Raw genomic sequence first — 12,416 nt, 5'->3', positions numbered from 1 at the left:
AAAAAAAAAAAAAAAAAAGGGTGGGAGTCTTAGGTTTAAGATATAGGACACTGTGCGGTAATGAGCAATGCAACTGAAAGCAATATAGTAAATTGAGTTAACCGATGGTCAACGACTTGAAAATTGATATTATACAATCCACTGACTTATACAATTTATCCAGTCCAATCGATTATACCAGTAACAATTGGGTGGTATCAATATCAGCTTAGTCGGTTGATATGCTGAGTAGTCGGCGGGTAATTCCAAGAATCCAACAGCTGGCTACAATTGGCTAGATATGGGTTATTGAGTGTTACAATTACAATCAATTAGTTAGAACGGTATAGCATACACAAATCAACGAAGATCAAGAAGTTAAGCTAAAGAAGAGCTGGTAATAAAGAAGATGTGGTGATAAAGAAAAGAAGGAAGTATTTGTCGGTGGCAAAATAGACGCCTATTGAAGAAGTAGCAACCAAAAGGTGGGTGTGGGTGGGCGCACGCCCTCCCTTTGTTTTGGTGAATGCACACCCTACTCTCTTTCTTCTATTTTCGGTCAACGCACACGCAGCGGCGCTGGCGGTGGACGACCCGTGCACCGCGCAGACCTCGGCCGGGTCGCTTTGGTTTGCCCGGGACTCGGGTGTTGTGCACGTGACTCGCCAGGTTTTGCAATTTGGTTATCAGAAACCAATTAAATTCGAGGATTATTCACGGAACCAATTACAAAGTTTATCAGCGAAAAGAATGCAAATTTAGCCAGAAGAAGTATTTATGGGTTTTTTAATTGTAGTAATAGTAGAGAGTATTTATTATTGAACTTATTTAACTTATTCAAATATATGCTTTATTTTTGATAAGCAATCCGAAAGATACTGTCAGTAATAGTTTTTTTTCTTTTCTTTTGCAATTTTATTGGTATAAAGTTGATTCGGATATCCCCGTAATGAATCATTCAATTAACTCAGGAGGACTTGATTCATCATCAACGGTATCTTCAACAACAACAGCTACTAATAGTCCATTTAATCAGAATAATAATCATCAACGAGGTAATATAGAAGAAAGTAATTCTTATCAAGAAGAAAAAACAAGAATAACTAATAAATTCCATTTTAATTTGATTGATACATCAAATCATTTTAATTTAAATGATGATGATTCAACAAGTGCAGAAAAATTATGGAAATTATATCATAAAGCAAAAGAATCATTACCATATAAGAAAAGAATGGAAAATTTAACTTGGCGAATGATGTTTGTTAATCATATTAAAGATCAAAAATCTAAAGAAGAGGAAGCTGAAGTTAAAAATGAAGATGAAGATTATCATCAATTTTTAACTTCACCAGTTATAAATTCAATCAACCAAAAGACATCTCCTAATTTAGATCCTGCAGCTGATGAATTTGATTACGTTGCTCATATTAGAAAAATGGGACAAGATGATTCATCTACTTTCACTAATCCAAATAATCTGAAGAAAAGATCAGCGCCATTTTCTCCGTTGATTCTTGCTTCAAATGGCACGGATATCCCAAATCCAATTCCAAATAACCCAATTCCAAATTCAAAAAACACCCATTCAAATCTTTCCGCTTCACTAGCAGCTGCTAAAAGAGAAAATAACTTGGCCAAAGAAAATGGCGGGTTTGCATTTTCATTAGATCCATTAGCTTTTGAATCTCCAATGAACAATATTTCAAACTCATTACCTTCATCAACATCGATATCTCAAACTTCAAAATTTTCTCCTCAATCAACAAATTCTTTTGATAAAAAAGAACTGCCGTTAACTACTATTGGGCCTTCATCAATATTAAATAATAATCAATTATCGAGACAAGATCATTCGATGGTTAGTCTAATGGATCATTTTAATAAATCAAGATCAACCACTCCGTTCACTTCTCATTCCCAATCTTTACAAAATCCACCCCAATTCACATTACCAGGACAATCGATTGATTCATTACATCGAAATAATTCATTTCTTTCATCTGCTCAACAATCACCGGCATTTGATTATAAATCAAATAGTTATTTCGATAATTTTGATCATCCCCCTTCTTCAAATCATCATCATAGATTAAGTATTGCTTCAAGTACTTCTTCCACCATTAATCAAAATAGTAATGGACAATCATTTAGTTTACCTTCAACTTGGAATGAATCTTTTATAAATGATGATAATTTATCAACGGCAAGTACTTCAATATCAAGCCATAATCAACCAGATTATAATAAAAGAATGGTTAAAAAATCAAGATCTTCCACAATAACTTTAAGCACTAGTCCATCATCAAATTTAAAGAAAAAAAATAATGAAACAATAATAACAACTCCACAATTACCTTCATCGAATTCTAAAAAAATTAGTAATGATGAACTGACGGTTTCTTGTACTAATTGTCATACTAAAACAACTCCGCTTTGGAGAAGAAATCCTCAAGGAGAACCTTTATGTAATGCCTGTGGATTGTTTTTGAAATTACACGGAGTAGTCAGACCATTGAGTTTGAAAACTGATGTGATTAAAAAAAGACAACGAGGTGCAAATAATCCAAAAAAGAATAAATCAATCAAAGATGGCGACGATTTAAATCCAACTTCAATAAAAAAATTTGATGATGATAAAAAAAATTTATTTAAAAGAAGAAATGAAAAAAATCAGCCATTACCTGAACAATTCTTCGATGATTCAAATAAGTCATTACACCCAATTAATGAACTTGATCATCATTCAACCAATTTTTTCGAAATTAATCAAAATAATCAAATCAAAAATGAAGACACCAATCATAATATGATGATTGATCATTCAAATGATGAAAATCAAAACTTGGACTGGCTCAGTATGAACCTCTAGACTTCATTTCGTTCTGTAATTATTATCCTTAGCTTTATTCAATTCTAGCATCTAATCTTTTTTAAATAGAATATTTAATGCAAAAAAAGCAAGTCTCTTTTTGTTAATACAAATTTCTCACTGTAGTTTTTTTTTTTATTATTTTCTTTAGTTAGTGCTTCTTTCCTTAAGAATGTCAGTAAATAAGTATCCCAAACTCATTATTGAGTTCTGTGCTCGTTGTAAATGGCATATGAGAGCAGTTTGGTATCTTCAGGAAATCATGCAAACCTTCAGTGATCCTGCCAAAAACCTAATCCCCGATATCTCCCTTCAACCAAATTATCACCAGCCGGGAATCTTTCAAATAATCTTGGTTAAAACTGAAGATTCTGAACCTGAAATCATTTATAAAAGAAGGTTCAAGAAAAGTGACGAACTACAAAATGAATCATATTACTTTGATGGGTTTCCTGATTCAAAATTATTGAAAAGTTTAATTAGAGATTCCTTATGGCCAAATGAAAATTTGGGACATATTGATAAGTATACCAAAAGCGATTTTTTAACAGACTCCAATGATTGCACCGATTGTAAAGTGCACGGAGCATAATAAACTCTAAATATATTACCTATATAAAGAGGTACCATCTAAAAATAATAAATAAAAGACAAAGAAAGAAATGAAGGAGACTTAAAAAAAAACTTGTATAAGACAACATAATAGATTATTCAACATTATCGTTCAATGCTTCGGAGGCCGTTATATCATCCCAACCATTTTCTGCAACAACATAAGGTAAAGATGAACCCAAAATACCAAAATGCAATGCGTTGTTAGGTAAACCGAGTAGTGACTGGTACTGTTTAATGACAAACGTTGGAGAGACGTTTTTAGTCCCGGCAGTAGCTGGAAGCTGCTGCTGCGACTGTTGTGCTTGTGCTTGTTGTGGATTCTGGGCCTGGGGCTGGGTCTGGGTCTGTGCTTGTTGCGGCTGTTGTAGAGTTAACGCATGGTTATTCACCGGACTATAGTTCTGACTATCATCAACATAGGTTTCACCTCTTCGTCCTGCCGCTTGGTAGTTGATTTCCTTGGTGATTTGCTTCCACTTGTGTTTTTCCCCCGCCATCAAGAGTTGTTTCAAAATCTGAATATCTTGAGGAGTGAATTTGGGACTGTAAGGGTAATTTTGGCCATCCTGCTCGGGTTGGCCCTTGGGTAGATGCTGCGGTAATTGCTGGTAGTATTGCTGTTGGTACTGGCGTTGTTGCGGCTGTTGGTGTTGTTGGTGCTGTTGGTGCTGTTGGTGCTGTTGGTGCTGTTGGTGCTGTTGGTGCTGTTGGTGCTGTTGGTGCTGTTGGTGCTGTTGGTGTTGGTGTTGAGGCTGCTGGTATTCGTACGGATAACCTGAATTGTAATTGGAATTGTAACTAGAATTATAATTATTACCACTCGACATTATTGGATTAAAGGGTGCAGGAAGACTAGTTGATTCAAAATGAAACATATTTCACTGGCATTAAATCCACCCTTATATGGAAATATATAAAATAAAGAGAATTTTGGGGGTCTTAACGAAAATAAAAGTCTAAATCAATCTTTCATATATATTATATACTGCAAAAGCAAAAGCAAAAGCAAAAGAAAGAAAGAAAGAAAAAAAAAAAAGATATTGCCCTCGTAATCCTTGTAATCCCGCCTGGTCAATCGGTGGGCTCTACAATCAGGCTGACTCGGTGGGTTGACGTGCGATTTAAATGATATAACCTTATAAGCAGAAATGTCTGGTGAAAAGAAATGTCCGATGGCATAAAAAGAAATCAACCACCGAAGGAAATGTCACTTACAATCAGCTTCTAAAAGATCGTATGTTTAAAAGGCCCACTTGTTGGGCTATAACCATAATGTACTACTTCTAATTATAAGGCGTTCTAATCATTTTTTACGGGCTTGAATAATACAAAGCAGAATCCGCCTTTGTCTTCTTTGTAAGGAAACAAACAACAACAAAAAAAAAAAACAATTTCACTTACACTTTGCACCAGCTCGTAAAATAAAAGGTTAAACAGAAGTCCTATTTGATAGTTCGAGTTATATTATTTATCACCACGGAACAAGTGATCTCTCGCTAAAGTGTCCAGCATAACCTTAAACAGGGTATTTTCTTACTCGTAAATCGGTATCTGTCCCCAGTCACCAGTGCATCTAGTTATCTTGCGTCTACATGGGAGAATTGGCCGTATCTTGAATGTAGATTGACTTTATGTATAATCTATACTACTATTCCATTTCAGAATCATCCTCTTCTTCTTCTGCTGCTGCTTCTTCTTCGCTGCTGCTGCTGCTGCCCTGCAGAGAATCAAGGTCTAGTTTGTAAGAGACGGGTTTTCGATTTGTACTTCTTGCTCTGGCCCCTCTGCGTCCGCCCTCTGGGGACGTCGATGCTTGTGGGGTTGTTTCGATTAAGTCATCCAATTCGTCTTTGATGCTCATCTTGCCCTTGGCCGGTTTTGCGGGTAGTTCTTCTTCACTATCAGAAACCACGATTTCCGGCTTTTGTTTGCCAATATCGTTCATCCCCAATAGTAAATCATCATCACTATCACTGAAAATGGAATGGACAACCGGTTCTTTGTTTTCCTTTTTGGGCACTGGCTTGGTCTTGGTCTTGGACTTGGCCGGGGGCTGGGCCTCTTCACTAGAGCTTTTATTGAAAAACGATAGCATGTCTTCTTCTGGATCAGCTTTGTCAAATTTCAAACTTGCTTGAGTCTTTTCAACTGGTTTGGTGGTTTCCTTGGTGGTTCCCTTGGTGGTTTCCTTGGTGGTTTCCTTGGTTGGTTTCGCAGGTTTCTTAATTGTAGGCTTTTTCTTAGCTGGTTCTTCTTTATCTTCATTTTTTCTTTTGGTAGTCTTACCTTTCCTCTTGGTAGCTTTATTTGGAATAATACTATTTCTTCTTTCAAAATCATCCGCTAAAAATTTCTCCCATTCTTGTAAGAAGATATCTAAATCCGAATTCCATAAATCTTTAGCACTTAATTTTAATAATTCAGTTAATTCTTTTTGTTTTTCTTCTTGTTGTTTCAACAATCTTTCAAATCTTTCTCTAGTCAAGGACCAAATTGCCATTCCCAATAAATAATCATATTGCGAATAAATTGATTCTGGTCTATGTTCACTTTCTTCTTCTCCGGCTAAATTATTCACTCCACTAGCATTTAATTGACTAATATCTCCAATTTCTTGTTCTTCTTCTTCAATTAATTCTTCATCATCAACAAATAATCCACTTCTTTCCGTTGTTTCTTTAATTGCTTTACCATTTCGGTCAAACCTAACAAATTTATGATTTAATAAGACGTCAACTAACTCACTTCTCTTCTTATTGGATACAGTAATTTCTCGATCAATGATTGCCTTAATGAACCTAGCTTGTTCACTCAATTTAACCAATTGATTTTGTAAATCATCAGTCATAAAATCTTTACGTTTTTGATAATATTCAAGCCTGACATAATAGAAATCTCTTAATATATCATTTGGTCGATCATATTTTTTAATTCTACCCATTGGATCAAACGCAACCATATTACTTAAATTAATCGTTGATATTAATCTAAATCTTTCCATTAATCCCATCTTTAATGATTTGGCCATTTCTTCACTACTCAATTTAATAATAAACTTGATATTCAACCCATGATGTTCTTCAACATCTTTAATCCATGGTTTAACCTTATCGGTCCCCAATCCTGATATTAAATACTCCTTCATATTATTGGTCCAGGTCTTAACCGGTATTTCAGTAATTTCTAATGTTGTGTTATCAATTTGCTCAATTCTTCCAAGTACTTTGAACTTATCTCCTCCGTTCTGTTCAATAGTACCTTCCCATCCTCTATACCAAGGTATTAACTCTTCTAATTCTTCCCCATTCATTAATCTTTTAATATTCTCAACAATATCAGTTGGATTGAATGATGGAACATTGGTAGACCACCCAGTACCAATCCCTTCTGCTCCATTAACTAATAACATTGGAAGTACTGGCAAATACCATTCGGGTTCAACATACTGCTCGTCATCCTGAACATAAGTATATAATGGTTGATCCAAAGGATTGAAAATCTTTCGTGTAATCTCATTAAGTTGAGTAAATAAATATCTTGGTGCTGCAAAATCTTTACCACCGGCTGCTCTTGATCCAAATGCTCCTAATGGTTTCAAAATATTTAAATTATTGGACCCAATAAAATCTTGGGCTAATCCAATAATAGTTTGTGTTAATGATTGTTCACCATGATGATACCCAGTATGATTACCAACATAACCCGCTAATTGAGCAACTTTGATTTCTCCCTTTAAATTTCTTTTGTTAACCCCAAAAAGTACTTTTCTTTGGCCCGGTTTGAAACCATCCAATACTGATGGAATTGAACGAATATTATCAGCCATTGAAAATAAAATCAATTCTTTATTAATGAAATCACTAATTGGAATGATTTCGAGATTTGGATCTAAATGGGTACCCGGTTGAAAAGCTTGCAACCAATCTTTTCTATCATCAGCCTTCTTTTTAGAAAATGCAAGATCAATTAACCCACGATCATCTCCTTCTAATTCATGGAAGGTTTTCATATGTTTATCTAAAGCTGCAAAATATTCACGAGCTTCTTCTGGTAATGAAGTACCTAAACCTTTATAATACTTCTGAGTCCAACGACAGGTTTTACCAGTGGTCTCACGCCATTCTTCAAATTCAGGCATAGTATAAAATGGAATTTTTTCAGCTTTATTATTTCTACCTTTAATTGTAACTTTAACAATTGGAGTGATAAATTCTAATAAAAATCCTGGAATTTCTAATAATCCAGGGAAACTTGTTTCGAAAAAATTGATAAGTAACCCTTTGATATGTGAACCATCATGATCTTGATCAGTCATGATAATTATATGGCCATATCTTAATTGATCGATATTTTCTTTAGTATACTTTTTTTTATGTTGTAATCCCATAATTTGTTTGATAGCATTGATTTCAGCATTTTTCGAAATTTGATCAGGAGTTGCTTCTCTGACATTAAGTAATTTACCTCTTAGTGGGAAACATCCATAATAATCACGCCCAACAACTGCTAACCCGGAAACTGCCAATGATAGCGCAGAATCCCCTTCAGTAAGAATAAGGAAACAGTCACGACTTTGTTTAGTACCAGCCTTATTGGCATCAACTAATTTCACATTTTTAACTCTTGATTTTCTTGAACCATCAGCTTTTTGTAAAGCTTTATCATGATTGGCACTAACAATAGATCTTATTTTATCAACAATACTAGTTTTCAAAATTTTATTAATAAGTGAATCAGTGACTTGAAATTTTTCACTTGATTTACCACCAAACTGTGAAACTCTGGTAGTCAATTGTTCTTTTGTTTGAGAAGTGAACGCAGGATTTTCAATTAAACAATTAACAAATAAAAACATATTATTTCTAATATCTTGAGCTTTAATCATTAATTTTTTATTCTTTTCCTTTTTAGCTAAAGTTTCAGTTAATTTTGAAATAATTTGATCAGAAACGTATTTAACATGAGTACCACCAGTAGTTGTAGCAATTGAATTAACGAAACTAACTTGGTTAAAATTACCATCACTAACCGAAAACCCAATTTCCCAACGATCACTTATAACTTCATGAACTAAAGGAGCATAGATTTTATTAGTATCATCTGGATCGATTGGATCCTCAGCAACAGCTTTTAGTGCTTGAACATACATTTCAATATATGATTTAAAATTCTTAATACTAAGTTTTTTATCATTCAAGTAAATGTTACAATCTTTAACAGTACCACATAAATCATAAACTCTTCTTCTCAAAACTGATAAAATTTGATCATCTAATGAATCCATATTAAATTTCAATAAATCAGGTTTAAAACTAACTCTTGTAAATTCTTTTTTCGATTTTAATTGAGTTATCTTCGGCTTAGAAACTTTTGACATATTATTATTCCATGTTTGTTTATAAGATAAACCAGTATTAGCATCAGCAGTTTCTAAAATGAATTCAGTTGAAAAAATATTACATAATTTAGCCCCATAACCATTACGACCCCCAGTAACTTTTTTCTCATCATCATCATAATTCGAAGAAGTTAATAAATTACCAAAAATTAACTCAGGGATATATATTTTCTCCTTTTCGTGTATTTCAACTGGGATACCTTTACCATCATTCATGACAGAAATTAAATTATTTTCTGGATCTATTTTAACTTTAATATTCTTCATTGATGGATCTCTTATCTTATTATCGGCAGCATTAACTAAGATTTCATCGAAAATCTTGTATAACCCGGGAACTATGGTAACTTCTTCATATTTCATTGATTCCAGAACTGAATCAAAACTCCACATTTTAGTTGGTGTTTTTTCAACAGAACCGATATAAGTATCTGGTCTTTTCAAGATATGCTCCAATTGAGATAACTTTTGGTATTGTTCTGAAGCGTTTGATTTCTTCTTAGCTGGAGCATTCGAAGTATTAGTGGCATCCTGCAATGGTTTTGGTGGAGATTTCTTTTTAACAGCAGCTGGTGTTTCAGTAAACTCTTCAGAACCGTCGGAAGAGATGTATTCTGCTTCGGATACCGAGGCTGAATCTTCAAAGTCACTCATCGATCACTGTATAATGAACAAGTCGAAGAACAAGAGTAGATTAAGAAGAACAGATGTGTATTGAGTTATCAAAAGCCGGATCTATTTGATATTTCGCTGTAAAACGCGCTTGTATTTTTTTTTTTTTTTTTTGTCATTACTCAACGCGTTAAAAGACCATGGTCGTAGGCCCTGTAGTAGGTCTATAGTAAGTCTATGGATGCTTCATAGGGTAGGCGGATGTATGAAGAGCTGGCTAATGGTGTGAGTGCCGGAAATTGGTATGGAATAAACTTAGAAAAGAAGGTGATTGGGAAAATAAGGCTGCAAAATGGAATTTTTTGCAAAAAAATGAAATTTTTTGGAAAAACCTTGCAAAATTACCAAATTTCTAAACTTCGAAACCTTTACACTAGTAAACATTTAATAAAATATCATTATATGCTAATATTATACAAAACCTACTTATTTTTTGATTTTTTATTCATTAAATTCTTTTGAATTCTTTCAAATTCATCATCGTCAACATCTCTATGAGATCTTTTATCACCTTTTTTATTTAAGTACTTTGATTCCAAATTATCAATCAAATTGTTCAACCGGTTATTTTGTCTGCTTTGGATCAAGCTTTTCAAATCGCTTTCATTTCTTAAATTTCTATTTGATTTATCCTTTATTGTTTTTTCTAATTCTTTTGCTTCTTTTGCTTCTTTGGCCAATTTCTTTAACATTTGTTTAACTTTAGTTTTACGGGATCTTTTATATTTTTCAAATGATTTGATGATATTTTTATTTTCAACCTCTAGTTCGTCCTCATCAATAGCATTTTCAATTATTTTGAAAACACGATTTTCTTCCAATTCGTCGAATTCAAGATGGGGTATAACTTCAAATAACTTTAAGAAATCTCCTTCATAATAAACAAAGTTATTTAGTATGTCATTCATTTCTTCTGTTGAATTTTGATACTTCAATTTATCTTCTTCAATCATTTCAATAGTGATTTTTTCATTCATTCCCTCAAAAAATTCTTTCCAATCAAAAACCTCATCATCTTCCACATCATCTCCATAGCCTAACGATCCAAGAGTATCATAGCGATTTCTTTTAGCCGGGTCAGATAATATAGAATATGCAAATTGAAGTTTGGGGAAATGATCTTTATCAACATTACTTTCAGATGTCTGTTGAAGTTTATCGGGATGATACTTTAAACAAAGTTTCTTATATTGTTTCTTGATTTCAATCGGAGTGGCCGATTTATCCAATTCCAACACCTCATAGGGATCAATATCAGGGAATGCAATAGCCATTTTAAAGGATAAAAGCTAAAGAAGGTGATTGCTTGTTCTAAAACAAAAACTTTTTTGGTTGTATATTTTTTTTTTTTTGACTTCTTCTCAGAATTTCTACACAGGAATAGTTGCAATTATAATGAAGTGCAGCATTTTATTAACTATCTAAATACTTATTTGAGTTCAGCCAAAGAGTCTTGAATGGCCTTGGTGAGTTTTTCGACGTGGCCATCGTAAACAGAGACACCCATGTGACCAACTCTGAAATATTTACCAAGCAAAGCTTTATGAATACCACCGGCAACGGTGAAACCTTTGGAACCAATTTTGGCAATAAGATCATTACCATTGATACCATCAGGGAAATAAACTGCGGTTAATCCACTGGCAGCAACTTTTTCATTGAGAGGTAAGATTTTCAAGCCTAATTTAGATAAGTTAGATTTGAAGTCGTTCGAGACTTTTTCATGTTTTGCAAATCTTTCATCTAGACTTTCGCTCAAGATTTCATCCAAGGAAACTTTCAAAGCAGTAACTGTTTGAACGGCAGGAGTGGCAAAATAAGCTGGTTTACCACTTTCATAAGCCTTCATGATTGGAGTCCATTTTTTCAAAGAAGCAAAAAAGGAAGAATCTTTTTCTCTAGCTAAAGCTTTGGAAACTGCTCTAGAAGAAGCAAAGCTGATTGATAAACCTGCTGGAACCCCAATAGCTTTTTGGGAAGCAGACAATGCATAATCAACCCCCCATTTATCGAATTCAAGATTTTCAACTCCAATGGAACAAACCCCATCAACAACGATTAAAGTTTCTGGTGACTCCTTTTTAACAATTTGGGAGATTTTTTCAACGTCACTAACAACAGAGGTCGAAGTATCAACATGAGTAATAGTAATTGCAGCATATTTATTTGATTTCAATTGCTCACTGATTTTGTCAAATGGAACAACATCACCAACTTCTGCAGTAATGACATCAACATCGGCATCGTAAACCTTTAAAGCTTCGGCAAAGGAGTCAGAGAAAAACCCAGTTGATAATACCAAAACTTTATCACCAGGATTGATCAAATTGGCACCAACAATATCCCATCCTAAAGTACCGGAACCACTAATCACATATGGTTGGGCATTGGCATCGGTTGATTTAAACAACTTTCTAGTATTAACCAAAGCACTTTGGAAAGTCTTAACAAATTCCGGTGAGGTATGTGCTTGTGATGGGGTGGCCATGGCATAAAGAACTGGATCGGAAAACTCAATTGGACCAGGAATCATGGTCAACTTGTGTTCTTCTTGTTTATATGGAACAGACATTTTGGTATGATAAGCAAATCTCTGAATATGACGGGGAAAAGGTGTTCGAAATGAAAGTCTACTTAATTGAGGTGTTCTTAGTGGAAATCTACTCAATTGAAGTGTATACGTCAACATATATGTCAATGGAAAAGAAGAAGCAACTGTTCAACTTTATATCCCCGGTTGAGTCCCCACGAATTTGTCCCCGTCGCCCTTTAATTTTTCACTGGCTGGAGATACCCGTCGGTCCGATAAGTGTGGGTGTATGGGGGTATGATGTACGGGTGTGGACTTGTTGCTGCAACGTTTGTGGGCAATGGCTGTAA

At 34.2% G+C, this 12,416-nt stretch overlaps 6 protein-coding genes across 6 annotated transcripts; 2 read left to right on the top strand and 4 right to left on the bottom strand.

The window, feature by feature from the left end:
* Window positions 1–2,380: 2,380 nt before the first annotated feature.
* On the top strand, window positions 2,381–2,533 carry GAT1 (Gat1p; the record flags this gene model as incomplete). The annotated part of the gene is made up of 1 exon (XM_020223802.1): window positions 2,381–2,533. A coding segment is annotated over one exon (153 nt), but the record flags the coding sequence as incomplete, so codon positions are not given.
* A 490-nt stretch (window positions 2,534–3,023) lies between these two features.
* Window positions 3,024–3,443, top strand: HYPBUDRAFT_13851 (uncharacterized protein; the record flags this gene model as incomplete). The annotated part of the gene is made up of 1 exon (XM_020219678.1): window positions 3,024–3,443. One exon carries the CDS (start codon window positions 3,024–3,026, stop codon window positions 3,441–3,443), a length of 420 nt encoding a protein of 139 aa, XP_020073832.1.
* Window positions 3,444–3,558: 115 nt separating this feature from the next.
* HYPBUDRAFT_159164 (uncharacterized protein) lies at window positions 3,559–4,293 on the bottom strand (the record flags this gene model as incomplete). The annotated part of the gene is made up of 1 exon (XM_020222426.1): window positions 3,559–4,293. The coding sequence occupies one exon, from the start codon at window positions 4,291–4,293 to the stop codon at window positions 3,559–3,561; it is 735 nt and encodes a 244-aa protein (XP_020073831.1).
* An 821-nt stretch (window positions 4,294–5,114) lies between these two features.
* Window positions 5,115–9,518, bottom strand: TOP2 (DNA topoisomerase 2; the record flags this gene model as incomplete). Its single annotated transcript, XM_020220326.1, has 1 exon — window positions 5,115–9,518. The coding sequence occupies one exon, from the start codon at window positions 9,516–9,518 to the stop codon at window positions 5,115–5,117; it is 4,404 nt and encodes a 1,467-aa protein (XP_020073830.1).
* Window positions 9,519–9,835: 317 nt separating this feature from the next.
* HYPBUDRAFT_184798 (uncharacterized protein) lies at window positions 9,836–10,857 on the bottom strand. The gene has a single exon (XM_020222917.1). The coding sequence runs from the start codon at window positions 10,808–10,810 to the stop codon at window positions 9,959–9,961; it is 852 nt and encodes a 283-aa protein (XP_020073829.1). The 5' UTR covers window positions 10,811–10,857; the 3' UTR covers window positions 9,836–9,958.
* Window positions 10,858–10,965: 108 nt separating this feature from the next.
* On the bottom strand, window positions 10,966–12,108 carry HYPBUDRAFT_115746 (pyridoxal-phosphate-dependent aminotransferase family protein; the record flags this gene model as incomplete). The annotated part of the gene is made up of 1 exon (XM_020219145.1): window positions 10,966–12,108. The coding sequence occupies one exon, from the start codon at window positions 12,106–12,108 to the stop codon at window positions 10,966–10,968; it is 1,143 nt and encodes a 380-aa protein (XP_020073828.1).
* Between the last annotated feature and the right edge of the window lie 308 nt (window positions 12,109–12,416).

Source organism: Hyphopichia burtonii, assembly GCF_001661395.1.
Source record: "Hyphopichia burtonii NRRL Y-1933 unplaced genomic scaffold HYPBUscaffold_10, whole genome shotgun sequence".
Taxonomy (NCBI): Eukaryota; Fungi; Ascomycota; class Pichiomycetes; order Serinales; family Debaryomycetaceae; genus Hyphopichia; species Hyphopichia burtonii.
The sequence above is the reverse complement of the archived record's forward strand: the minus strand, read 5'-3'. Positions and strand labels throughout refer to the sequence as shown.